Source organism: Hyla sarda, chromosome 5, assembly GCF_029499605.1.
Source record: "Hyla sarda isolate aHylSar1 chromosome 5, aHylSar1.hap1, whole genome shotgun sequence".
NCBI lineage: Eukaryota > Metazoa > Chordata > Amphibia > Anura > Hylidae > Hyla > Hyla sarda.
The window spans coordinates 301,500,439-301,527,635 of NC_079193.1; the positions used below are offsets into that span (position 1 = coordinate 301,500,439).

Genomic DNA, 27,197 nt, shown 5'->3' on the forward strand with positions numbered 1-27,197 from the left:
GCACTGTCATTTGTAGTTACTTTTTCTATTAGTGAGATTGTCTAAAATAACTACACTTTCTCATGTACATGTTAATAGAATTTTTCTTCTAAATATGTTTTTTACAGTCTTTTTACTGGCCACTAGGAGTCCCCCTTCGTGGTGTTGTCATCCCCGGCCTGTAGGTCTACTGTAGCAGCCTGGAGGAGACAAAAGCCCAGAAATGCTGGTGCTAAGCAGCACTTGCTCTCTCTCTGTCTATCAAGCAGGTGAAAGTGAGCGCTGTGCACAGCAGGTCCAAGCTACGATCATCGTACTCTCTGTGTGTCACGTGCTGTGCAAAACACAGAGGAAGGGATTCAGTCAGCCTGTTGCGATTGGCTCCCTGTTCTATGTGCACTCCCGTGGCCGAGCGAAGCATAGAACCTGCCAGGGAATGCCCCCTCCAGCTCTCCAGAGCCACTGCGAGTAAGCTTATGAACTAGCGCTACTGTAATCTATAAAAACCCTGAAAAACATGAAATTGGGGAACATTAGATTATAATATTATTTTTACACACATTGATAACAGGTACTCTTTAAGGGGTATTCTGGGATTTTTTTTTTATTTGACTATGCTACAGGGCCTGTAAAGTTAGTGTAGTTCATAATATAGTGTCTGTACCTGTATTTCATGGAAGTCTCCAAATTCTTCTGTGTTTTTTGCCCCAATTTTTATTTTTAACAGCGTACAAAATGACTCAGGTTTTCCTAGGTTGCAGTGAGACCCCAGACATAACATCACTAGTCGGGTGATCAGAGGGAACTTGTCTTTGCTTTATTGGGTAGAGGGACCACTGGGTGGGAGCTCGTTCTCCAAGAATTGTAGTTTTCCAACAGCTGAAGGCCCCCTGGTCATAAAACACTGGTCTATTGCATTGAAGGGATCACAGGTGTGTTTCAATGAGTGGGGTGGCTGATGTGTGGGAGGGAGAAAAGTGACCTCACACTTACAAACAAGGAATCATGGGATTTGTAGTTTGAGAGAACAAACTACAACAGGAAAAGCCAGTTCACAAAAACATAGGTAATTTCCCAACAGCCCCAAGACAAAAACAGATCCTCCCTAAACATGTCCATTACTGTCTGGCAGGTGTGTACTAAAATCACTTTATGGTGGAGAACCCCTGAAGTTTAATAGAAAGGCTCCCCTTCATTACCATCATGTGGTCAGGTGTCTTGCTGCTTAGATTTTTTGGGTAATGTCGGAAGACCTGTCCTATACACACTCTAGTGATGTGGATAAATAGCATGTAAAGTATCAGTGCTACAAAACTACTGAGAAGGGAAACTTGTGCTTACGGTTCTAACAAAGCAACAGCAAAAGTAGTCAAAGTAATAAAAAAAAAAAAAGATTATGATATCAGATAAGCATTAGTCATATAATGACATCTCTAAGGATTATTCGGGCAAACTCTTCTAACTTTACACTTCAAAAATGTAGATTGTAAAATGAAGAGAATAAAATGAAAGTATTATAAGGACTCTTCCCAGCTACTTTACGCTACAGTGGGAACATTTCCATTTCCATGCACAATTCTCAAAGCAACTATCCTCACAGCAAGCGTGTGGTGTATCTGAATCATCTTACGCCATCTCTGCTTTCAAGCTGCAATTCAGTAAAGTTCCACATCTACAGGATTAATATGTATAGAACCTTGTTGTCATCTATATTACATAGTTACATAGTTCATAAGGTTGAAAAAAGACCCAAGTCCATTAAAGGGGTACTCTGGCGCTAAGACATCTTATCCCCTATCCAAAGGATAGGGGATAAGATGCCTGACCGCGGGGGTCCCGCCGCTGGGGATCTTCCACGCCGCAGTGTGAACCTAGCCTTAGGGTCTTTTCACACGGCAGAATTTCTGCTTGCGGAATTCCGCCTCAAATAAAAGCCCATAGACTTCTATGGGATTCCGCACTCCCATTCACACTTCTGAATTTCTGCAAGCGGAAATTCAGAAGTGTGAATGGGTGTGTGGAATCCCATAGAAGTCTATGGGCTTTAATTTGAGGCGGAATTCTGCCAGCGGAAATTCTGCCATGTGAAAAGACCCTAAGGCTAGGTTCACACTGCGGAATCTCCAGGCAGAAAATTTACGCCCGGAGATTCTGACTGAATCAGTCGGCGCTAGGACCGTGTGGACACTGCAGTCTCCAATAGACTGCAATGTGTTCAGCGAGTATTTCCGCCTGAAGAATGAGCAACGCCATTCTTCAGGAGGAAATTTTCAAGCGGAATTTCTGCCTGCAATTTCAAAGCAGAATTGCAGGCAAAAATTCCGTAGTGTTAACCTAGCCTAAAAATACTCTCCCAAAAATAAAGCATGAAAAAAATCCCTTATAAAAAAAATTAAATCAACAAGGTGCTCTAAATAGTGAAATAAAATCTAGCACTTTTAGGTGATGTTCACACAGTGAAATTTCCCAGCAGAATTTGGCAGAAAAATTCTGCTCGCTAATTCCATTGAAGCAGAGTCCAATTGTTTTCATTGGGATTCTGCTGCACCGTGCACATGGCAGAATTTCCACTGCGGAAACATCTGGCGTGCAAATTCTGATCCCGGCCCCAACTGAAAGAATTGACATGTCAATTATTTTGGTGTAATCCACTCAGAAATGCATTGTCGTCTATGAAGTGGTTCTTGCGCCAGCTGTTTGCATGTTTTCCATACCAACCTTTTGCAAATATGGAAAAGGCATAGCTTGATGCATTTCGTGGTGACCCACTTTATCAAAGGCAAGACATTTTGCAAATATTCTGCTGAGTTAACATAGCCATAATGTCAGTTTTCAATTTTATCCAAATGAATGGGGATTTGCGGTACTTAACAACTTATCTTCTATCCACAGGACAGGGGATAAGTGTTTGATCGAGGGGTTCCTGTGGTTCAACCCTCAGCGATCAGACACTTATTCCCTATCCTGTGGAGTAAAGGGGTACTCCACTGGAAAAAAAAAATCTAAATCAACTGGTTCCAGAAAGTTAAGCAGATTTGTAAATTACTTCCATTTAAAAATCCTAATCCTTTCAGTTCTTATCAGCTGCAGTATGTTCCACAGGAAGTACTTTTCTTTTAGAATTTATTTTCTGTCTGACCACAGTGCTCTCTGCTGACACCTTTGTCCATTTTAGGAACAGTTCAGAGAAGGAGCAAATCCCCATAGCAAACCTATCCTGCTCTGGACAGTTCCTGACATGGACAGAGGTGTCAGCAAAGAGCACTGTGGTCAGACAGAAAGGAAATTCAAAAAGAAAAGAACATCCTGTGGAATATACAGCAGCTGAAAAGTACTGAAAGGATTATGATTTTTAAATAGAAGTCATTTACAAATCTGTTTAACTTTCTGGCACCAGTTGATTTAGAAAACATTTTTCCAGTAGAGTATCCCTTCAACCTGTTGGGGACGGAGGGCATACAGGTACGCCCTCACGTCCTGGTACTTAAGGACGAAGGGCGTACCTGTATACCCTCCGTATTGCCGATCACCACCACTCGCTGGGCGGTGATCGGACCGGGATGACTGCCGATATCTATCAGCAGGCATCCCGTGGCAATGTCCCCCCCCCCCCCCCCCCCTCATGTCGGCGATCGCCACAAATCGGCGATCCGACTGCCTGGAAAATAACAGTGAATGGAGCTGTCAGAGACAGCTCTGACCATGCTAAAGGATAGGAGGAGGTGGCAGTGGTAGTTGGGGGCAGGGGGGGTTAAAGTTCATTTCCCCTGTTCTGCCCACCGATTAATGTCCGGGCAGAGCGGGGGGAACAAGTGCGGAGAGGGGGAACATTGCTAGCTTACCGGCGGAGCAGTGGCGGCGGCGGCATGGAGCAGTGGCGGCAGCAGAGACATCGCGGCAGGCGGCGTGCGGCCGGAAAGAGCGGCAGTGGAGGAGGCTGCAGTGAAGATCGCTGGTAAGTGAAAACCACAACTCCCAGCATGCCCAGACAGCCAAAGGCCCCTGAGAGGGATGTAGTTTCAAAAAACATGCTCTGCGGACACACAACAAGGCTCAGAAGTGAGAGAGCGCCATGTACATTTGAGGTCTAAATTGGTGATTTGTACAGAGGTGGCTGATAGTTACAGCAGTTCTGAAATGAATGCAAAAAAAAAAAATACCCACATGTTACCCCATTTTCGAAACTACACCCCTCACGGAATGTAATAAGGGGTGCAGTGAGCATTTACACCCCACAGATGTCTGACAGATTTTTGGAACAGTGGTCCGTAAAAATGAAAAATGAAATTGTGTCAAACGCCAGTGGGGTGTAAATGCTCACTGCACCCCTTATTACATTCCGAAAGGGGTGTAGTTTCCAAAATGGTGTCAAATGTGGGGGGTCCACTGTTCTGGCACCATGGGGGGCTTTGTAAACGCACATGGCCCCGACTTCCATTCCAACCAAATTCTCTCTCCAAAAGCCCAATGGCGCTCCTTCTCTTCTGAGCATTGTAATTCGCCCGCAGAGCCCTTTACATCCACATATGAGGTATTCCCATACTCAGAAGAAACGGGGTTACACATTTTTGGGGGGCTTTTTCTCCTATTACCCCTTGTGAAAATGAAAAATTTGGGGTAACACCAGCATTTTATTGAAAAAATAAATATTTTTTTTATTTTTACGTCCCACTTTAATGAAAGTTCATCAATCACCTGTGGAGTGTTAAGGCTCACTCAAAGCACAACTGTCATGAAATCTTGGTGCAGCCTTTGTACTGTGTGCAGGTGGTGTGTAAAGCAATGTTTTTACCTAATATTTGCAGGCTTTCATGACCCCAAAAAATACTTTTGATCAAAGCCACTGACGGTCGGATAGGCATGGCGCGAGGTACGTGATGCTCCGCCGCTGCCACGCTCACCCCCTGTATGTCAGCGCTGGGACCTCTGTGTGATTGACACACAGGTCCCAGCGCATGCGCCCTTCAGCTCACCTTTTTTGGCTGGTTATTATACTCGTGCCCGTTATCTTCTTTCTTCTCTCTGGTGGAGACGCACGCACAAGCCGGACAGTTTCCGATACTAGGGGCAGAGAGGAAGCGCGCTCTCTGCACCTAGCACTGCGCAGGCGCACTGAGGAGGAAGACGGCGGCGGGAGCGGGCGCTCGCTGGGGGAGCGCACGTTAGATGAGCTGAAGGGCGCATGCACTGGGACCTGTGTGTCAATCACACAGCGGTCCCTGCGCTGACATACAGGGGGTGGGCATGGCGGCAGTGGGGTATTGTGTACCTCGCGCCACGCCTATCTGACCATCAGTGGCTTTGATCAAAAGCATTTTTTGGGGTCAAGAAAGCCTGCAAATATCAGGTAAAAACATTGCTATACCCACCAGCTGCACACAGTACAAAGGCTGTTGAGGGGTCTAGTTTCCAAAATAGTATGCCATGTGTTTTTTTTTTTTTTTTACTGTTCTGGCATCATGGGGGCTTCCTAAATGCAACATGCCCCCCAAAAACCATTTCAGCAAAATTAGCCCTCCAAAAGCCCAATGTCACTCCTTCCCTTCTGAGCCCTCTAGTGCACCCACAGAGCATTTTACATACACATGTGAGGTATTTCCTTACTTGAGAGAAAATGTATTACAAGTTTTGGAGGGCCTTTTTACCTTTTACCCCTTGTAAAAATGAAAAAATGGGGCTACAATAACCTGTTAGTGTAAAAAATTAAGATTTTGATTTTTCTCCTCCATTTTCCTGCTATTCCTGTGAAACATCTAAAGGGTTAACAAACTTTTTGAATGTCATTTTATATACTTTGAGGGGTGCAGTTTTCATAACCGGGTCCATTATAGGGGATGTCCAACAAAAAGACCATCATATTCACTTCAAAACTTAACGGGTCCCTGAAAAATTCTGATTTTGAAATTTTTGTGAAAAATTGGAAAATTGCTGCAATACTTTGAAGCCCTCTGATGTCTTCAAAAAGTAAAAACATTTCAACTTTATGATGCAAACATAAAGTAGACATATTGTATATGTGAATCAATATATAATTTATTTGACATGTCCCTTTTCCTTACAAGCAGAGAGCTTCAAAGTTAGAAAAATGCTAAATTTTCAAATTATTCCAGAAATTTGGGAATTTTTCACCAAGAAATGATGCAAGTATCAACGCAAATTTACCAGTAACATAAAGTAGAATATGTCACGAAAAAAACAATCTCGGAATAAAAGCATCCCAGAGTTATTAATGCATAAATGATAGAGGTCAGATTAGAAAAAAATGCTCCCATCCTTAGGGTTATAATGTGCTTCGTCCCCAAGGGGTTAAATACCAGAGTTCCCCTTTAAGCTGACTCACCTTATAATAAGTGGCAGAGGTTAGTATAAAAGTCATAAATAATAGCGTAATCTAAGTCTGCACTTAAATTAATGCTTTTTTTAGTCACCACTTGTTAAATTTGAAAAATGATTAGATAAGTGTCTGTGGTCTCTAAGGAGATGTTGTTTTAGTTGAATTTAATAAGAAACCCTAAAAATGATCATAGCTAAAAACTGGTAGACAGTTGCAAATGCACCCAAAAATTTGGCACACAACTTTAACTATTTCCTCAGAAAAGAATAAGTAACAAGAAAAAAGCTAAGTTGGGCCGTTGGTGGCGCTGGTCCTGATGGAAAGAAAGCTCTGTAGACCCTTCTCAGTGTCTAAATGTGGTTTTATTAGCACAGAAAGCAACGCGTTTCTGGTCCGAACTGGATCCTTCGTCTGGCAGTGTGCATACAACATAGTGAACAGATGCGGTCAAAATACATTCCTTACGCAACCATAAAGGTTACGTTCATTTGGCAATTCACAGACATGGTTTACGCAGGTAGCGTGGGTAAGTAGAACATCTACTTACCCACGCTACTTGCGTAAACCATGTCTGTGAATTGCCAAATGAACGTAACCTTTATGGTTGCGTAAGGAATGTATTTTAACCGCATCTGTTCACTATGTTGTATGCACACTGCCAGACGAAGGATCCAGTTCGGACCAGAAACGCGTTGCTTTCTGTGCTAATAAAACCACATTTAGACACTGAGAAGGGTCTACAGAGCTTTCTTTCCATCAGGACCAGCGCCACCAACGGCCCAACTTTGCCTTTTTCTTGTTACTTACACTGCTGGGACATCACCTTTGCTCCAGAGGACCGTGGCTGCAGACCTGAGACATCACCTAAGGCTATCACAGATGTTGTGCTCTCAGCACAACGAAAATAGGTGAGTGTTACAACTTAACTTGTTTTCATCTCACCTATAAACATCCTTCACTAGGGGCGCATATCCCTGTTTTTTTCTTCTACTTTCTCAGAAAAGAATAAGATACCCATGGTACACATAGGCCAATGTGTTTAACTGTCCTCATATATTTAATAATAAGATCTATGTTTGTCATCCCTAAATTCTTAACTTTGAGACTGAAAGTACCTGTCATATCACAGAACAAATTAATGCTAATATAAGTTACTCACTAGGTCGTGCAGGTTCTTTATATTTCTTTTCTATGTGCCTAGCTTCTGTATTTGGCTCACAAATCTCTCTGTTTTGCTGCTCCCTCATTCTGACACCCACTGCTCACACTCACCATTCAATTTCTTCCTCCCTGAGTCTGCTGTGCTTGGACTCTTTAGCCCATCATTGCAGGTTGCTCTGTAACACCCTCCTCTCTGTTTTCATGCCACATTCTGATAGACAGGACAGGAGTGAGCACAGAGGAGTGCTAGTCCTGCCCTTTCTTTCTGGACATTTTCCAAACCTGACGAAAATGATGCTCCATCAAGACAGGATTATGTTCTGGATGGTATGAGGACCACCAGTGTCCTTTTTTTTATAAGCCTTCTATAAACAGGAAACTTATGAAGTATATTAGAAAGGTTAATGGTTTTGCCAAGATGTACAACATATAAAAAGCTTTTGATTCTCACAGTGCACATGAAAAAGCAGTATAGACCTAGTTCTACTTACAAAAGGAAATATTGTACAATAGTATCCAGGAAACAAACACATCAGCAACAACTACAGACATTGCTACAATGTATCTACCAATGTACAGTACTAAAGAAATCAGTCTGGAGACCAGGTTCCTGAGCTCACAGTGAATTGCCTAAGCATGCTAACAATCTGAGCGCACTTCATTTCCGGCAAGACATACCGCTTATGCTGGGCATCGATGGCATTAACCTTTCAGATGTTGTGATTAAAGTTAATTGCAGCATCTAAAAGAAGTAAACTTAAATGGGCCCTGTCACTCCTCTGTGCTCTCTCCTGTCTGATAACACTCCTCTGTGCTCTCTCCTGTCTGATAGGACTCCTCTGTGCTCTCTCCTGTCTGATAGGACTCCTCTGTGCTCTCTCCTGTCTGATAGGACTCCTCTGTGCTCTCTCCTGTCTGATAGGACTCCTCTGTGCTCTCTCCTGTCTGATAGTACTCCTCTGTGCTCTCTCCTGTCTGATAGTACTCCTCTGTGCTCTCTCCTGTCTGATAGGACTCCTCTGTGCTCTCTCCTGTCTGACAGGACTCCTCTGTGCTCTCTCCTGTCTGATAGTACTCCTCTGTGCTCTCTCCTGTCTGATAGTACTCATCTGTGCTCACTCCTGTCTGATAGTACTCCTCTGTGCTCTCTCCTGTCTGATAGTACTCCTCTTTGCTCTCTCCTGTCTGATAGTACTTCTCTGTGCTCTCTCCTGTCTGATAGTACTCCTCTGTGCTCTCTCCTGTCTGATAGTACTTCTCTGTGCTCTCTCCTGTCTGATAGTACTCCTCTGTGCTCTCTACTGTCTGATAGTACTCCTCTGTGCTCTCTCCTGTCTGATAGGACTCCTCTGTGCTCTCTCCTGTCTGATAGCACTCCTCTGTGCTCTCTCCTGTCTGATAGGACTCCTCTGTGCTCTCTCCTGTCTGATAGCACTCCTCTGTGATCTCTCCTGTATGATAGGACTCCTCGGTGCTCTCTCCTGTATGATAAGACTTCTCTGTGCTATCTCCTGTCTGATAGCACTCCTCTGTGCTCTCTCCTGTCTGATAGCACTCCTCTGTGCTCTCTCCTGTCTGATAGTACTCCTCTGTGCTCTCTCCTGTCTGATAGTACTCCTCTGTGCTCTCTCCTGTCTGATAGTACTCCTCTGTGCTCTCTCCTGTCTGATAGTACTTCTCTGTGCTCTCTCCTGTCTGATAGCACTCCTCTGTGCTCTCTCCTGTCTGATAGGACTCCTCCGTACTTTCTCCTGTCTGATAGCACTCCTCTGTGCTCTCTCCTGTCTGATAGGACTCCTCTGTGCTCTCTCCTGTCTGATAGTACTCCTCTGTGCTCTCTCCTGTCTGATAGGACTCCTCTGTGCTCTCTCCTGTCTGATAGCACTCCTCTGTGCTCTCTCCTGTCTGATAGTACTTCTCTGTGCTCTCTCCTGTCTGATAGTACTCCTCTGTGCTCTCTACTGTCTGATAGTACTCCTCTGTGCTCTCTCCTGTCTGATAGGACTCCTCTGTGCTCTCTCCTGTCTGATAGCACTCCTCTGTGCTCTCTCCTGTCTGATAGGACTCCTCTGTGCTCTCTCCTGTCTGATAGCACTCCTCTGTGATCTCTCCTGTATGATAGGACTCCTCGGTGCTCTCTCCTGTATGATAAGACTTCTCTGTGCTATCTCCTGTCTGATAGCACTCCTCTGTGCTCTCTCCTGTCTGATAGCACTCCTCTGTGCTCTCTCCTGTCTGATAGTACTCCTCTGTGCTCTCTCCTGTCTGATAGTACTCCTCTGTGCTCTCTCCTGTCTGATAGTACTCCTCTGTGCTCTCTCCTGTCTGATAGTACTTCTCTGTGCTCTCTCCTGTCTGATAGCACTCCTCTGTGCTCTCTCCTGTCTGATAGGACTCCTCCGTACTTTCTCCTGTCTGATAGCACTCCTCTGTGCTCTCTCCTGTCTGATAGGACTCCTCTGTGCTCTCTCCTGTCTGATAGTACTCCTCTGTGCTCTCTCCTGTCTGATAGGACTCCTCTGTGCTCTCTCCTGTCTGATAGCACTCCTCTGTGCTCTCTCCTGTCTGATAGGACTCCTCTGTGCTCTCTTCTGTCTGATAGCACTCCTCTGTGCTCTCTCCTGTATGATAGGACTCCTCGGTGCTCTCTCCTGTCTGATAGAACTTCTCTGTGCTCTCTCCTGTCTGATAGCACTCCTCTGTGCTCTCTCCTGTCTGATAGCACTCCTCTGTGCTCTCTCCTGTATGATAGCACTCCTCTGTGCTCTCTCCTGTATGATAGGACTCCTCTGTGCTCGCTCCTGTCCTATCAGACAGAGCACTAGAGGAGTGCTAGCCCTTTGGGCATTGTGATTTTACGTGGGTCAGACTGGTGATAACATGACCAAGTTACAGTAATTAAACAAAAAATGCAATGTGAAATCCACAGCATGTAATGTCAAAATCTGCATAAAAATTCTTTGTGAACCCTTCCTTAAAGCATTGTTTATCAGTGTGCCTTCAGCTGTAGTAAAACTACAAATCCCAGCATGCAGCTGGAGGCATACTGTTTGGTAAACACTTCCTTATAGTCCTGGACAGCATTGTTTCCTAGCACTATATAACAGAGAAGGGGGCGTTGATGCAAGTCGATTCAGAAAAACAAAACATTTTTTAGTGACTGAAGTTGGAACTACAGATCCCAGCAGTCCCTGAAAGCAGCACAATCCGTTTGTGGTCACAGTGTGAGTGTACCGCGACCCCTAGTGGCTACGAGTAGTATGAGAGGTGCAGCTTTACCTTATGCTGGTCACGCCCCCAAACGACGCATCTGTCAGCAGCAACCAATCCGCCCCGGAAGAAAACCTTTGACCTATAATTGGTCACGTGCTTTTCCTTACTGTCTCCACGTGTTTCCGTTCACCGCTGCTCCTACTGTAGACATGGCGGCCACCACCGTAGAGCAAGTGCTTGCCCAAGCGGAAAAAGATGAGGCGGAGAAGCTGAAGCTGATCACCGTGCACAAGGAGCTGGAGCTGCAGTTTGATCTGGGGAACCTGCTGGCCATAGACCCCAATCCGCCGGATATTAAAGCCTTCCGGCAGCAGAACAGAGCCGCCTTCCTGAGCGCCCTCGCCCGGGATAACACGCAGCTCCTCATCAATCAGCTCTGGACGCTGCCCACACAGCGGGTGCAGGAGTCTGTGGTCGTCAACTTACCCGGGCCCACCACCCGCCTGCCCAGGGAGAAGCCTGTGCCCAAGCCCCGGGCACCCACCAAGTGGGAGGAATTCGCTAAACTGAAGGGGATCCAGAAGAAGAAGAAGACCAACCTGGTGTGGGATGAAGTGCACAAGGAGTGGCGGCGGCGCTGGGGCTATAAGAGAGCCAAGGATGGCACCAAGGACTGGCTGATCGAGGTGCCCACAATGGCCGACCCCAATGAGGACCAGTTCGCCAAGAGGATGAAAGCCAAGAAAGAGCGAGTGGCCAAGAACGAGCTGAACCGCCTGAGGAACCTGGCCCGGGCACACAAGGGCAAAGTGCCAGGAGTGGGCCTCACCCCGACCAGCCAACCCAACAAGGGGGAGCTGGGCAAAGCCATGCATGTAGCCAAGCGATCCACCGCCTCAGTGGGCAGATTCCAGGACAAACTGCCCAAGGAGAAGGAGCCCAAGAACATGGGCAAGAAGAGGAAGTTCCAGCCCAATGTGGGAGACTTCAAAGCTGAGAAGAGCAAACAGCTGGAGATCCTAAAGAACATGGACAGCAAGAAGCCCAGGCTGGATGTCACCAAAGCTGTCAACAAGCAGATGAGGGAGGAGGATGCTGAGGCCTCTGCCAAGAGGAGGAAGGGCCCTAAGAAGGGCAAAGGGGGCAGAGACCGAGGGGGGCCCAAGAAGGGCAAAGGGGGCAGAGACAGAGGGGGGCCTAGGAAAGGCAAGGCACCAGCCAGGGGAGGGAAGGGCAAGAGGAAGTAAAAACTTATCTACAACTAAATGCTCATTACCAGCTGTGGGGCAGTGATGCCCACTAAAGTGCCACACCAGCTGCAGGATGGATATGTACCTGTGAGGACTGGGGATGTCTGTATTGTTGCAGAGGAGGCTGCACCTTCACCTCTGGACAGATGGAGTCTAAGTTTTTCATTTGCAAATTATTTTTGTATGTTGAGAATTAATTATGTCTATCATATGGGGCAATAAACCTTCTCTGCTGTCATCCTGTGCATCTCTCTAGTCAAACAAACATTGTGTGGGGGCAAATGTTGGGTGTAACCTTATATATAGCTGCACAATTTAAAGACATTGTTCACAGGGAAGACTTACTGGCTAAAAAGCTTCTGATCTGTCATAACTGATGTGATGCTATGTGTTGTACTGGAAATGGGGGTCCTTGTCTCTACACCAGTGTTTCCCGACCAGGGTGACTCCAACTGTTGCAAATCTATAACTCTCAAAATGCCCTGACAGCCAAAAGCTGTCTGAGCATGCTGGGAGTTGTAGTATTGCAACAGCTGGAGGCACCCTGGTTGGGAAACACTGCCCTACACTGTCTGAGGCAAGAATAACATGGACAGCATGAGTTAAGAAAAGATACAAGTGTTCAGAGCTCCAATCAGAACAAGCAGGAAAAAGTCTGCACCCAGCACTTTCTCTCCCAGCTTTGTGTCACATGATCGAGACAAACGCTCTGTGTAAGTCTATGGTGCATGTCTCGGTCACATTACACAGAGACAGGGAGAGGAGCGTGCGGCAGCACAGACTTCTCCCGGCTCGTTCTCAAGTTCAGCGGAGGTCTGAACACTCAGACCCCGCTGATCAAAACCTTGGACATGTGTTTAGGACATGTCAAAAAGTTTTTACAAATGACATGTACTCTTTTCAACAGGCATGTACCTGTTTTGTGTGTGTGTGTGTGTGTGTGTATGTATATGTATATATATATATATATATATATATATATATATATATATATATATATATTATTTAGTTATTCAATCTGTTCCTATTATGGGGAGGCTTTAGCAATCCTGTCACATCAATTTAGGAGCTGGTGTAAATGATGGACGTCTGAGAACTTTATGAAGACTGGTGCATGAGCTTTGTGCCAGTCTTTGAGGCAGCATGCACCATATTAATCGGGGGGGTACATGCCTTGTTATGAATTTGACAGAAAAAGTTAAGGTTGGACTACCTGTGGAGGTAATACTGGGGGTGATGTATGAAAAATCTGTGTAGAGGGAAATTGAGCAGCTGCCCATAGTGGCAATCGGAATTCTTTAAAAAAAATCTGAAAAATGAAATAAGCAACGTGGTTGGCTCTCTGGGCAACTGCACCACTTCTCTTCTGCACAAGTTTTAAATCTTCCCTATAATGCCTATAATCAGAAACAGGCCTTAGCTTGAACGGCATATATTTTATAGGTTTATTAAATTTCTCCTGGCATTTGATGAGGCCTTCATACATGAGATCCACTCATGAGATTTTACCCTATATAACGCTTGGCAAAGCGTTATATAGGGTAAAATCTTTATCCTCGCCATCCCTGGGGTCGCTCCCGCTCCTTTATGAACTTATAAACTGGTCACCGCTGCGCCTATAAGTAGTCCTAGTGCTGGGCGATATGGCCTAAAATTAATATCACAGCGTTCTTTTTTATCACTGTATTATTTGACGGGGCGCTTCATCGCTCTGATCCATCTGTTCAGTGAGCAGAGTGACGACGCAGCTCATCAAACGGAGGGGGGGGCAACGCTGCCATCCGAAGAACGGGACTAGGTGAGAGGAGCTCTCCGCCTAGGGGACTACTTACGGGGCCGGCGAGCAGCAGTTTATAAGTTCATATCATCACCATCCCTGGGGGCAGGAGCGTCCCCTGGAGACAGTGAGGATAGAGATTTTATCCTATATATATATATATATATATATATATATAACGCTTTTCTAAGTATTATATAGGGTAAAAATCTGTACAAACTAACAGTTATGAAGTAACAGTATGGACTATACTGCATTGTCCAGTAAAATGTATAGATATTTAACAGCTGTCATAAATGTATATTCTAAATTCCACAGTATGGCATCTGTCACGGTCCTCTGTTAGGGCTTATTCACATTACGTTTGGGGAAAACGGGTCACTGCTGTATTCCCGCCATTCATTTGAATGAACCATATGGGGTCAGCTCATTTTTGAGCTGTATCCGGTTGGATGCTGGACTGAAAACCGTAGTCTGTTGCGATACAAAACCAGATAGGTTCGCAGAATGAGCTGAACGGAGTCACTAGCTGACTCATCTGGGTCATTGAAATGAATGGGGTGCAGCATGGGTACACGGAAGCTGCCGGTTTTCAAATTCGCCAGATCCCCAAAACATGGTGTAAATGCACCCTTACATGTATGCGTCAGGAAGCTCTGCTGACATCAGTGCCCATCCATGTACAGCTATTCCTGCCTTGTGCAGAGAGCTGTGTCTGGTCACAGGAGAGAGAAGCTCCTCTTATGCACCATGGCACGAAGAAATGCCCGACAGAGATCTGAACCTCTTAGGCCAGGTTTACACTACGGAATGTCTGCCCCCGGAAAAATCTGGTTGCACAGCAGCAGAATTCTGCTGTAAAATTTCATAGTGTTATCCCTGCCTTACAGAGGACAATGTCAGTAAAGTGCTGCTCCACACTTTCTTTCTCCACAATGTTACCTGCCATCCACTGTGCAGAAAACTACACCACATTAACAAGGTTAGACCATGCTGATATGGGCCAATAGGGTAAGGTACGCTCATTAGCATGTTACCTTTATGTTTATCCCATGTGCTCTTTTTGTGAATAATGCCATTGTATAAATATGCAAATTATGGCGCTTAGTGCACTGGGGGACATATTTTACACACATCTGCCCGCTCTTGTAACAATGCCTCCTTGTATGGTGTCCATATTAGGACATCATCCTAAACTCTGTCCTGCCTCACACCTGGGAGTTTTGCAACAGTTTAAGGCACCCTGGTTGGGAAACATTGCACTATACATTTATGCTCCTGTGTGGCCTCTCACAATCTGCAGACCTCTCTGCCTGAGGGTACGTTCACACGCTATTACTAGCAGCAGGTTATGCTACCGTTGATTTAAATGGTCTACAGAAAGTCTGCAATAGTGTCATATTTGCGGACTGTCCGCGGTCCCATTCAAATTAATGTTAGCATAACTCTCAGCGGGAAACCCATTGCTAGTTACTAGCGTGTGAACGCACCCTCAAGGAGGACAGAGTTTTGCCTGAGGGAGGACAGAGTTCAGGATGATGCCCGAGGATGTCCTAATATAGAGACCATATCCTTGTGATTATTTATCGCCCCCTCCCTGTAGTGACCTCCCTAACACCTGCTATGAAGTCTTGTGCTTGCATAGTCCTAATGCAAAGTTCTGTGAAGCATGAGACTTAAAGGGGTACTCCATTGGAAAACATTATTTTTCACTGGTGCCAGAAAGTTAAACCGATTTGTAAATTAATTCTATTTAAAAATCTTAATCATTCCAGTACTTATCAGCTGCTGTATGCTCCAGAGGAAGTTCTTTTCTTTTTGAATTTCCTTTGTCTTGCCACACTGCTCTGTGCTGACACCTCTGTTCATTTTAGGAACTGTCTAGAGCAGGAGAGGTTTGCTATGGGGATTTACTCCTGCTCTGGACAGTTCCTAAAATGAACAGAGGTGTCTGCACAGAGCAGTGTGTCTGGAACATACAGCAGCTGACAAGTACTGGAAGGATTAAGATTTTTAAATAGAAGTAATTTATAAATCAGTTTAACTTTCTGGCACCAGTTGATTAAAAAAAAAAAAAAAAAAGTTTTCCAGTGGAGTACCCCTTTAATAGAAGTTGTAAGACTAAAGCAGAGGGACAGATCAATATTTATAAGGGAGTGGTATTAAAGGGGTACTCCGGCGCTAAGACATCTTATCCCCTATCCAAAAGATAGGGGATAAGATGCCTGATCACGGGGGTCCCGCCGCTGGGGACCCCTGGGATCTTGCATGCAGCACCCCATTATCAGTCCCCGGAGCATGTTCGCTCCGGGTCTGATTACTGGCGATCACGGGGGCCGGCCCTGTCAATGCAAGCCTTTGGATAGGGGATAAGATGTCTTAGCGCCGGAGTACCCTTTTAAGAGTGTGCCTGATCTGTGCATCGATTGGGTAAAGTAACACCCCGCGATGCACCAATGGGTTTGCATGTATAAACATAATTTTTTTACAAAATCTGTGCATGAGAGGGACATAACAAAAGTAAGATGCTAATCAGTGTATCATAACATGTATTTAATCAATATAACAAAAATATTTAAGGTGATAATATAAAGTGTACTTACCTGTCCTGATCCCCTGCCATCTCTGTTCCAACATTAGCGATTTCTGCTTTTGTTTTGATATGTACAAAGTCTCAATCTCTAATGATACAAAGGGTGAGACTTATCACAACCTATAACTTACTCTTAATAGTGGGGAATCAGGGCAGGTGAACATACATTTCTTATTTGCTGTATACAGAAGCGCTGATTCTGGATCATTCAGAACAGTACAAATCCACAGAAGATATTTAGGGTATGTTCACACGACCGGATTCAGTGCGCATATTACGCTGTGGTTCCACCGCTGAAGGACCGCTGTATGCTGCCTTTACAGGTGCCTGCTCAGAGTGGTAATCGGCCGCTATGAGCAGACACACTGAGATGTGCGATTTGCCTCGCGCATGCACAGTATGCTTGCACATCGCGGCAACTCTTGGCCTAGCTCGTAGAGCCGCAATGTGTGCGAGTACACCGTGCATGCGCAGCGACTCGCACATCGCTTCAGTGTGTCTGCTTGTAGAGGCGTATTACCGCTCCGAGCAGGCAGCATACACCGGTCCTTCAGCAGCGCATCCGCGTGAACGTACCCTTAGCTAGGAAATTCCTTGCTGAATGTACCCTTAGGTCCAGATTTATCAAACTGTGTAAAAGAAAAATCACAGCTCAGCTTTCACTGTACAAAGATTGTTAAAATATAAAAGCTGAGCTGTGATTGGTTGCTATAGGAAACTTGTTTTCCTCACACAGTTCAATAAATCTGGGCCTAGTGCATTTAGCACTTTGAGCAGTGTTATAATGTTCTGCAGAAGTTGAGGTTTGTTTTAGGAGCTTCTGTGGTAGGTGAGGTGTGTCCTGTGAAATTTAGCAGTGTGTATTATGTGGATCTGCAGCAGCTGAGGTTTGCATTTTGATGTTCTACATTTATTTTAGAAAGGAATTGCCATCGATTTCTTCTGCCTGAGTGCTATCATATTCCCCCACCAGAGCAGGGATTGTCTGTGCACGCCCATGTGAAATAACTCTTACTTCATAGAATCAGGTTCGAGCGGGTCACCAAAAGCGGCACAGGAGAGCTTCATGATGGGTCGAGAAAACTGACCCAACACCAGCTGTCCCTGCGTTGAAGAGCATACATTGTTTTTAACAGGAAATAGGTGGAGATTTATCAAAACCTGTGCAGTCAAAAAGTTCAGCTTCATTAATTAAAAAAAAAAAGCCACTTCAAAATTAGGGAAGCGATCTGATTGGTTGCTATGGGAAACTTGTCAACTGACAGTCTACGGGGTCACTACTGTACAATCAGCAACCGTGCAAATCCCTGAGCTGTGTATAGAGAGAACACACTATTTGTAAAAGTGTCCATAACTCAGAGTATCAGAGCTGCGTTCTCAAGCATCAAAGGTATTTATTGTAGTAAGTGTAGGAACACACTAGGTTCTTGCCACCGTCAATCGTATCTGTCTGCATCCCGCCGAAAACAGGATGCTGATGTATACTGCTAACGGGAGCAGCTCACGACATTCACTTCGGAGTGTCTCTGTTCGGGACATATGCGCTATTTTAAGTGTAATCAAGACAGGGGCTGTTGCTAAAGGTGGGTGTTCCACATTATTAAGGCTCTCTCTGCTGCCAAAAAGAGTGAAATAGTTCAATCCCTTTGACAAGGTATGAAAACATTAGATATTTCACAAAAACTTAAGCGTAATCATCGCACTTTTAAGAGATTTGTGGCTGATTCAGAGCACAGACGGGTTTGTGCAGATAAAGGCACATTGAGATATTTGATGCTGCTGGTGCCTCTGGAGTACCAAGGACATCAAGGTGTAGAGTCCTCCGGAGTTTTGCAACTGTACATAAACCTTCTATTCGGCCGCCACTAACCAATGCTCACAAGCAGAAATGGCTGCGTTGGGCAGAAAGATACATGAAGAATTATTTTCAAACCGTCCTGTTCACTGATGAGTGCCGTGCAACCCTGGATAGTTTAGATGGATGGAGTAATGGATGGTTGGTGGACGGCCACCCTGTTCCAACAAGGCTGCAATGTCAGCAAGGCGGTGGAGGAGTCATGTTTTGAGCCGAAATCATGGAAAAAGAGCTAGTCGGCCCCTTTAGGGTCCCCAAAGGTGTAAAGTATGTGGAGTTTCTGACTGACCACTTTCTTCCCTGGTACAGAAGGAAGACTATGCTTTCCGTAATAAAATCATCTTCATACATGACAATGCACCATCTCATGCTGCAAAGAATATCTCTGCATCAATGGCTGCTATGGGGATAAAAGGAGAGAAAGTCATGGTATGGCCTCCAGAAAACTGTCCAAACAACTTGATAAATCCCCCCCCCCCCCCGTGTGTAAATCACCTCTTCTTTTGCTCCTTCTTAAATTGCAAATAGGTTCTTTAGCAGGTGAGGAATGTAGTTTTTGTACAACTGGTGGTGTAGAACATCGAAATGCAAACCTCAGCTGCTGCAGATCCTCATAATACACAATGCAAATGCTGCTAAATTTCACAGGACACACCTCACCTACCACAGAAGCTCTTAAAAAACACCTCTGCTTCTGCAAAACTTTATAATACACATCTCTGCTTCTGCAGAACATTATAACACACACCCCTGCTTCTGCAGAACATTATAATACACACCCCTGCTTCTGCAGAACATTATAATACACATCTCTGCTTCTGCAGAACATTATAATACACACCCCTGCTTCTGCAGAACATTATAATACACACCCCTGCTTCTGCAGAACATTATAATACACACCCCTGCTTCTGCAGAACATTATAATACACATCTCTGCTTCTGCAGAACATTATAATACACACCCCTGCTTCTGCAGAACATTATAATACACACCCCTGCTTCTGCAGAACATTATAATACACACCCCTGCTTCTGCAGAACATTATAATACACACCCCTGCTTCTGCAGAACATTATAATACACATCTCTGCTTCTGCAGAACATTATAATACACACCCCTGCTTCTGCAGAACATTATAATACACACCCCTGCTTCTGCAGAACATTATAATACACACCCCTGCTTCTGCAGAACATTATAAAACACACACCCCTGCTTCTGCAGAACATTATAAAACACACACCCCTGCTTCTGCAGAACATTATAATACACACCCCTGCTTCTGCAGAACATTATAATACACACCCCTGCTTCTGCAGAACATAATAATACACACCCCTGCTTCTGCAGAACATTATAATACACATCTCTGCTTCTGCAGAACATTATAATACACACCCCTGCTTCTGCAGAACATAATAATACACACCCCTGCTTCTGCAGAACATTATAATACACATCTCTGCTTCTGCAGAACATTATAATACACACCCCTGCTTCTGCAGAACATTATAATACACACCCCTGCTTCTGCAGAACATTATAATACACACCCCTGCTTCTGCAGAACATTATAGTACACATCTCTGCTTCTGCAGAACATTATAATACACACCCCTGCTTCTGCAGAACATTATAATACACATCCCTGCTTCTGCAGAACATTATAATACACATCTCTGCTTCTGCAGAACATTATAATACACACCCCTGCTTCTGCAGAACATTAAAAGGGTCTGTTCACATGGATTACCTGCAGAATTTCCTCAGCGTATCTGCTGCAGACAATTTGCAGCAGATCTTGCTACCATTAACTTCAATGGGTCCAAAGGAAAATCTGCCTCTACTGCGGATTTTCTGCTGACCCATTGAAGTCAATGGCAGCAAAATCCGCAGCAGGTTTTCCGCAGCAAATACGTTGCAGAAATTCCGCACGTAATCCACCCATGTGAGCAGACCCTTATACACACTTCGGCTTCTGCAGAAAATTATAATACACACCCATGCTTCTGCAGAACGTTATAATATATATCCCAGAGGCTGCATTACATCATTCTGAATAGAGTGAAGGTGTGTCATAATAATGGTGAATAAAAATCTTCGCTTTCCCCCTTCTATAAGACCCTCTTCAGCCTATGAGATGTGTATTATGAGGTATGCAGGAACTGCCCTGCTCAGCCAATCAGTGGGCATGGTGGTGCTCCGATTCAATAGCTGTTTTTTTTATTTATTTATTTTTAAAGGGGTAGTCCAGTGGTGAACAACCTATCCCCTATCCTAAGGATAGGGGATAAGTTTGAGATCGCGGGGGGTCCGACCGCTGGGGCCCCCTGCGATCTCTCTGTACGGAGCCCCGACAGCCCGCGGGAAGGGGGCGTGTCGACCTCCGCACGAAGCGGCGGCCGACACGCCCCCTCAATACAACTCTATGGCAGAGCCGAAGCGCTGCCTTCAGCAATCTCCGGCTCTACCATAGAGATGTATTGAGGGGGCGTGTCGGCCGCCGCCTCGTGCGGAGGTCAACACCCGCTATCTGGCCGGAGAGCCTGGCCCCCGTACAGAGAGATCGCAGGGGGCCCCAGCGGTCGGACCCCCCGCGAGCTCAAACTTATCCCCTATCCTTAGGATAGGGGATAAGTTTTTCACCACTGGACTACCCCTTTAAGTATACCTGTATGCAAATGAGCTTTCATCCAAAAAGAATTAAAGTATCTTATATTTGCCAAAACACAGTCACCTCCAAAAGAAAGCATCATCTACAGTGACCCCCCGACTTACGATGGCCCCGACATACGATAATTTCAACATATGATGGCCTCACAGAGGCCATCGCATGTTGAAGGCAGCATCAACATACGATGCTTTTGTATGTCGGGGCCATCGCATAAACGGCTATCCGACAGCTCAGACTGCTTCAGCTGTCACCGGATAGCCGTTTACGGTGCCCAGTGTGGTCCGCTGACGATCACTTACCTGTCCTCGGGGCTCCGGCGCGTCCTCTTCAGGATCCTCTGCATCATCGGCGCTCTCTATGGTCGTCATCACGCCGCTGCGCACGCCGTCCCCTCATCCAATAGGAGCGGCATGCGTAGCTACGTGATGGCGGCGACGGAGAGCGTGGATGCTGGGGAAGCAGAGGCCTTCCCGGAGCGTCGGGGACGCGGCGACAGCGATGGACGGTGACATCCAGGGCAGCGGTGACGAGCGGTGACGGTCCGGAGCGGCGGGGACAGGTGAGTACGACTTCCTCTAACAGTGGTCTACAACCTGCGGACCTCCAGATGTTACAAAACTACAACACCCAGCATGCCCGGACAGCCGTTGGCTGTCCGGGCATGCTGGGTGTTGTAGTTTTGCAACATCTGGAGGTCCGCAGGTTGTAGACCACTGTCCTATACCTTTACATTGCACGGATCCCTCAACATACGATGGTTTCCACAAACGATGGTCCGTTTGGAACAGATTACCATCGTATGTTGAGGAACCACTTTTTAGACTGGTTCTTGTCTCCGGACTAGTGTTTCCCAATCATGGTGGGCATGCTAGGAGTTGCAGTTTTGCAACAGCTGGAGGCCCCTGTTTGAGAGTCACTGCCCTGGACAATACAGAGCAGTGGATGTGAATACTTTTTTTCTATATAAAAAGCTCATAAATGTGCTACAATGATCTGCCCATACACAATAGAGAGACGTATGCATGGCGAATGGTAACGTTCTGTCTCTGTAATGGCCTAAAGGGGGAGTGTGCAAGAGATCACATTACTGCCTATGAGAAAACACCTGCAATGAATGCTGGGAAAGACTGCTATCCAGTGAGGCAGAGAGGAAAAAACAGGATTTGTCGTCTTATAACCACATACACCAGCTGTGCTCCAGGTATTGACATTCTGTCTCCTATTCTCTGATACAATGTCATATGCTGCAATGTAAAGTATTAACGTATGAATTGTATAACCATAATAGTGCACAAGATAACGTACGACTGACAGCAAGGAAGAGGAAACGAAATTACAAATAGGGCAAAGAGAACTGATACAGGAGAATAGTAGTTATTGTCTGGGCACAATAGGTCTTTCATGACCTATTGATATTGAAAGGTGTTGTAGTTTAGTACTAGGGTGACAATGTGGTATAGGGGGCTGCATGCAGCTCAGACGTATGGCTTTGACCACCCAGTTCCATTATAAGTGCCCAGGATAAAAAATAAAATGTCTACAGTTCAGCCCTGACTTGTTTCCTCTGGTGCGGATCTCTGACTGAATGCTGAAATGTAAGTTCTTGTCAGTGCAAAGTGCTATGCAGGAACATGGAGGCCGTAAGTGTCTTATTGGTAGTTACTGGTAAGGCATTGCTCATATTGGGGGAGATTTATCAAAACCTGTCCAGAGGAAAAGTTGCCCAGTTGCCCATAGCAACCAATCAGATCGCTTCTTTCATTTTACACAGGCCTTTTCAAAAATGAAAGAAGCGATCTGATTGGTTGCTATGGGCAACTGGGCAACTTTTCCTCTGGACAGGTTTTGATAAATCTCCCCAATTGACATAAACGGTGAACACTGCTGTGTGATTGCTGCTATTGTATACTATCTGGTTCGTATTATGGGCACTTCTATGCTGGTTTAAAGGGTTAGTTTCATTTTAAAAAAATGTTGACGTGTTCAGATATGTCAAAAGTTTTGATGGCACCAGGTCTCACTCCTGAGACCCGCTGCGATCGCTAGTTATAAGCCTGGGAAGTTTACGGCAGTGCACAGCTCTCCATGGCTGTCAATCTGATCTGACCTTTTTGCCCTTATAAGTTCATGCAGCGAAAAGGTCGGATCTTCCAGCCGGCGGGGAGACTGGTGAAATTATGTGCATTTCCCTGACTTATAACTAGCAAATTCAGCAGAGTCTCAGGAGTGAGATCTGGTGCGATCAAAACTTTAGACATGTCTGGGATACAAGTTACAAGTTGTGTCCCTTTAAATATTTTTTCTTCATGGGAACAGCAGTTGGCGATTGCTACAAGGTGGCTCCACTATGTAAATACTGTGACGTGAAGAAGTATACAGTATCCACACTGACAACTTTTATTCCAGAAATCTGATAGTGCTCCACAAAGTTTCAGTCCTGCCTGAACCTTTATCAAGTCAGATCTGGTACGGGAACAGTGTCTGGTTTGGACAGCAGGATAATTTGGCACCAGATCCGGGATTATACACATTAGATGTGGAATTTGTAAAGCAATGATAAGTTACAAGTTTAGCTGCAAATCAACAATGGATTGGCATTGAGATATTTAGCATAAAAAAATAAGACCACCCAAACATATATAACTATAGGGTTATTACAAATTGGCCTGGCTGTGCCATGCTTTTGCTTGATTTTAACCCCTGACAGGAAGTTTTGTACTTCTCTGATTTTCAGTATGGTGTTGTCTCCATCTCCTCCCTCTCTCCCAAGATAATGTATCATCCTCTGCTGTTTTAGGAGGTGTGGATGAATCTTGTCTCTGTTCTGGCCCCCACCCCTAAGTGATGTCACCACTTCTGACCATTTGGGAAAAATGAGGTGTTTTTACAGCATGCTGCATTGTACAGAACCATGCCACAGACAGAGGAGCAGACAGGAGATTGATACAGCAGCTATTGCAGACTTCTGTGTAGAGCAATGTTCTGCAGAAGCTATGGGCAGGAAAACAGCTGGAGTGCTGTGGGAGGGCTATGATGAACAGCTGAGGGAAACCATTGCATTCTGGGAATTTTAGTACTGAGCAACTTCTCAAACAGGAAGCACAGTGACCATCTGACAGAGGAGGAGACACAGAACAAATGGATTTTTCATGGGTTCAGAACTGGGGCAGATAGGTAAGTAATGTTCTATGCTTCTGCAGCATTTAAATTATTTTACTGGACCTCAGAGTACCCTTTAAATAATGAATAGTATCTGTATTGCAAATACTATAATATCCCTCGAAACCACAGTAGTGCTCCTACAATAGACAAATAGCATTGCAATGCTTTGTGGCAATTAAAAACTATCAGTATTGGTTGTATATGGATGGGGTTTGCTGTCTCTGCTGCTGGATAGTGATGACCATGAGGTGGAGGCCACCACTGCTGCTTCCTCACGGTCTTTTCACTGTCACAGTCTGGATCTGATTGAAGCCATATAAGCCAATAATTAAGTATACAGTATGGATTTTCAGCCCACCATACTTTATGCATAGTGGTCATTTTCTTTGAGAGGCCCACTCCCTTTTTCATGTTAGTTTGGGTTGTCTTCTCAAGAGGTTTTACTTTAAGCCCGTTGGGCTCTGCCTTTACCATTTAAATTTTTTTTATATAATGTAAGAAATAATAAACAGTTTTTGTTTTTATTTTGTTCTTGCTTTTAGTGACTCCCTTGTATACAGTAGAGTATACATCAGCCCTGCCTGTTAGATATAATGGCTGCTGGACGGGATAAAGTGATTCATCTCCTGAGACAACTGCACGGAGTATCGTAAGATTTTCACTTCAAACATGTATTATTATTTTATCAGTTACTGCAATATGAGTAATAAAAAATATACAGTATTTTCTGATGATTTTTGTGATGAAATTTGAATTAAAACCCATTTAAATGCATAGAAATGCCTAAAAAATTTGGATCTTTCGCACAGTGAACCTTAAGGGTACATTCACATGTACAGGATTTGCTGCATATTTTTCATGCATATTCTCTGCAGCTGATGTTGCTACCTATTGACGTTAAAGGGGTACTCCGGTAAAAAACATTTTTTTTTTTTAAATCAGCTGGTGCTAGAAAGTTAAACAGATTTGTAAATTAGAAGAAGAAAGCAGGTAGATGCCAGCGGATAAGAAACTTCACCTTTATTTTCCTCACGTTAAAAGCATAGACATGGAAAGACTAAATTACTTCTATTTAAAAATCTTAATCCTTCCAGTACTTATCAGCTGCTGTATGCTCCACCGGAAGTTCTTTTCTTTTTGAATTTCTTTTCTCTCTGACTACAGTGCTCACTGCTGACACCTGTCCATGTCAGGTACTGTTCAGAGCAGGATAGGTTTGCTATGGGGATTTGCTCCCACTCTGGACAGTTCCTGACATGGACAGAGGTGTCAGCAGAGAGCACAGTGGACAGACAGAAAATACATTCAAAAAGAAAAGTTTCCTGTGGAAGGATTAAGATTTTTAAATAGAAGTAATTTACAAATCTGTTTAACTTTCTGGCACCAGTTGATTTAAAAAAAAATATATATATTCCGCTAGTACTCCTTTTAATGGGTAGCAAAATTAGCTGCAAAAAATATGCAACACAAATATGCAGCAGATCCTGTACATGTGAACGTGTACCCTAAGTGTCCCTCTTTGACCATCCCAAAAGTTGGGAGACATGTAAAAGGATTGGAAAGTTGAAATCCAATATGAGTCAGAAGATCTCCATACGCGTTAGAGATTTAGCTGGTCCCTAATATGTATGGGGGCCCTAAAGGGCTTGTCCCAACTCACAAAGGGCCCACCTGTACAGCACAGCAGGAAGCGCTGTGTTATGCCTCCCGACCACGGGGATGGAGTATCCCAACATCACGACTCCGCCCCTGTGGGACATTACGCCCCGCCCCCTCGGATAGGGGATAAGATGTCTTGGGGCCGGAGTACCCTTTTAAAATTGAGGGATAAGGATAAGATGTGAAACGGTGAAAAGAGATTTTATGTTCTGTATTTATTCTCTTTTGCTTTATTTTGTAGGTGCAGATGTCCAGCCCATTCTCACACTTACTCCCAAGGTAGGGACTTGATAAATTAAGTCTACAGGCAAAACAAGTGTATGTATACATACTTATATGTGCGTGTGCTGCTTAAAGGGAAACTGACAGACAGTTCAACCGCACTAAACCCAGTATACTGGAACAGCTTTAAAATGAAGGGTCCCAATACACTGGGATACAGTGCGGGTGAACAGTAGACCAATGTGGGGTCTCTGACTAAGAAGGTCCGCTTCTTTCTTCGGTGAATTAGGCACAGGAGGCGGGACCACCAGCTGAATTTGAATATTCATGGGTGCTGGTCATGTGAGCGCTCACAAGACCTGCACCCATGAATATTGAAATATGATATTAAATATAATTCTGTATCTGAAAAATAAAAAGTATACTCATCTTCCTTTGTCTCCTGCCACCACTTGTCTGTCAACTATTCCCGCTGCTCAGCACTTCCTGGTTTCTGTGTTGGCACAAGGAATTCCCTACTCAGCCAATCAATATTCGTGCAGACACCAACACCAGGAAGTGAAGATCAGCAGAGGCAGGAGATGAGGGAAGGTAAGTATAATTGGGCTTTTTTCTATTTTACATGAGCTTAGGCAGAATTATAGAAAAACACTCCCCGGAATACCTTTTTAATAGCATTTTAGGACATTGTCTGAAAATGACTTATAAGATAACCCCTTCAAACTAGAGATTCTGACTTCCACTTATAAGATGCTTTGCCCTCTATAGAATAGTAACAGATTCTGTAAGCTTCTCTTATATGTGATGAACATTTAAATACACTGACTCCTTTTATATATACTTTCCTTATATATACTTTCCTTTTAGCTCCATCATCTCAGACAACAACAGAATATGCCTTTGAGGTGAGTTTGCTATTTGTGCTGCTTTTTAATATACCTTAAAGTGTCCCTTTCATTTAAAAAAACCTTTTGACATGTCACAGAGAAATGTCAGTTTTGATCAGTCAGGGTCTCAATTTATGCCCTGCTTCACAGGACAGCCCCATAATAAGGCTAGGGGGGCATTCAGTGAAGCAGAACAGAGATTGCTGCAGGCCAGGGAGTTTAACATGTTACTGTGCGCTTATCCTGCTCATGATGATGATCGGGGGGGTCTCAGCACAGACCAATGAACATTTCTGACATGTCTCTGTAATATGGCAAAAGTTTAAGGCATGGCCACAGAGTTTGCTATATGAAGTAGGGGTATTTTATTTTATTTTTACAAAGAACAGGGGCTCCAAGTGATGTTATGACCTTGGTGACAGAAAG

General features: G+C 44.6%; 2 protein-coding genes and 1 long non-coding RNA gene across 9 annotated transcripts in view; 2 read left to right on the forward strand and 1 right to left on the reverse strand.

Moving 5' to 3' along the window:
- Nucleotides 1-10,830, reverse strand: part of LOC130274129 (uncharacterized) — a 132,042-nt gene extending 121,212 nt beyond the window's left edge. Inside the window, exon 1 of the long non-coding RNA XR_008844255.1 lies at nt 10,754-10,830. This is a non-coding gene — a long non-coding RNA (uncharacterized LOC130274129). The remainder of the gene's footprint in view (nt 1-10,753) is intronic.
- A 24-nt stretch (nt 10,831-10,854) lies between these two features.
- Nucleotides 10,855-12,175, forward strand: RRS1 (ribosome biogenesis regulator 1 homolog). The gene has a single exon (XM_056522054.1). It carries the CDS (start codon nt 10,897-10,899, stop codon nt 11,932-11,934), a length of 1,038 nt encoding a protein of 345 aa, XP_056378029.1. The 5' UTR covers nt 10,855-10,896; the 3' UTR covers nt 11,935-12,175.
- Nucleotides 12,176-21,913: 9,738 nt separating this feature from the next.
- The window catches only part of ADHFE1 (alcohol dehydrogenase iron containing 1), a 61,282-nt gene continuing 55,998 nt past the window's right edge, over nt 21,914-27,197 (forward strand). For 4 of the 7 annotated variants that reach the window (XR_008844254.1, XM_056522049.1, XM_056522048.1 and 1 more), the window contains exons 1-4: nt 21,914-22,042; nt 24,546-24,652; nt 25,904-25,941; nt 26,752-26,789. Coding sequence is in view for 6 of the 7 variants with exons in the window: in XM_056522049.1 (XP_056378024.1) it covers nt 24,597-24,652; nt 25,904-25,941; nt 26,752-26,789 (132 nt within the window). In the remaining variant the exon portion in view is untranslated. Of the gene's footprint in view, nt 22,043-22,414; nt 22,437-22,735; nt 22,757-23,178; nt 24,016-24,545; nt 24,653-25,903; nt 25,942-26,751; nt 26,790-27,197 lie in introns of those variants that run through there. The other 3 variants (XM_056522051.1, XM_056522052.1, XM_056522050.1) reach the window with 3 other exon arrangements.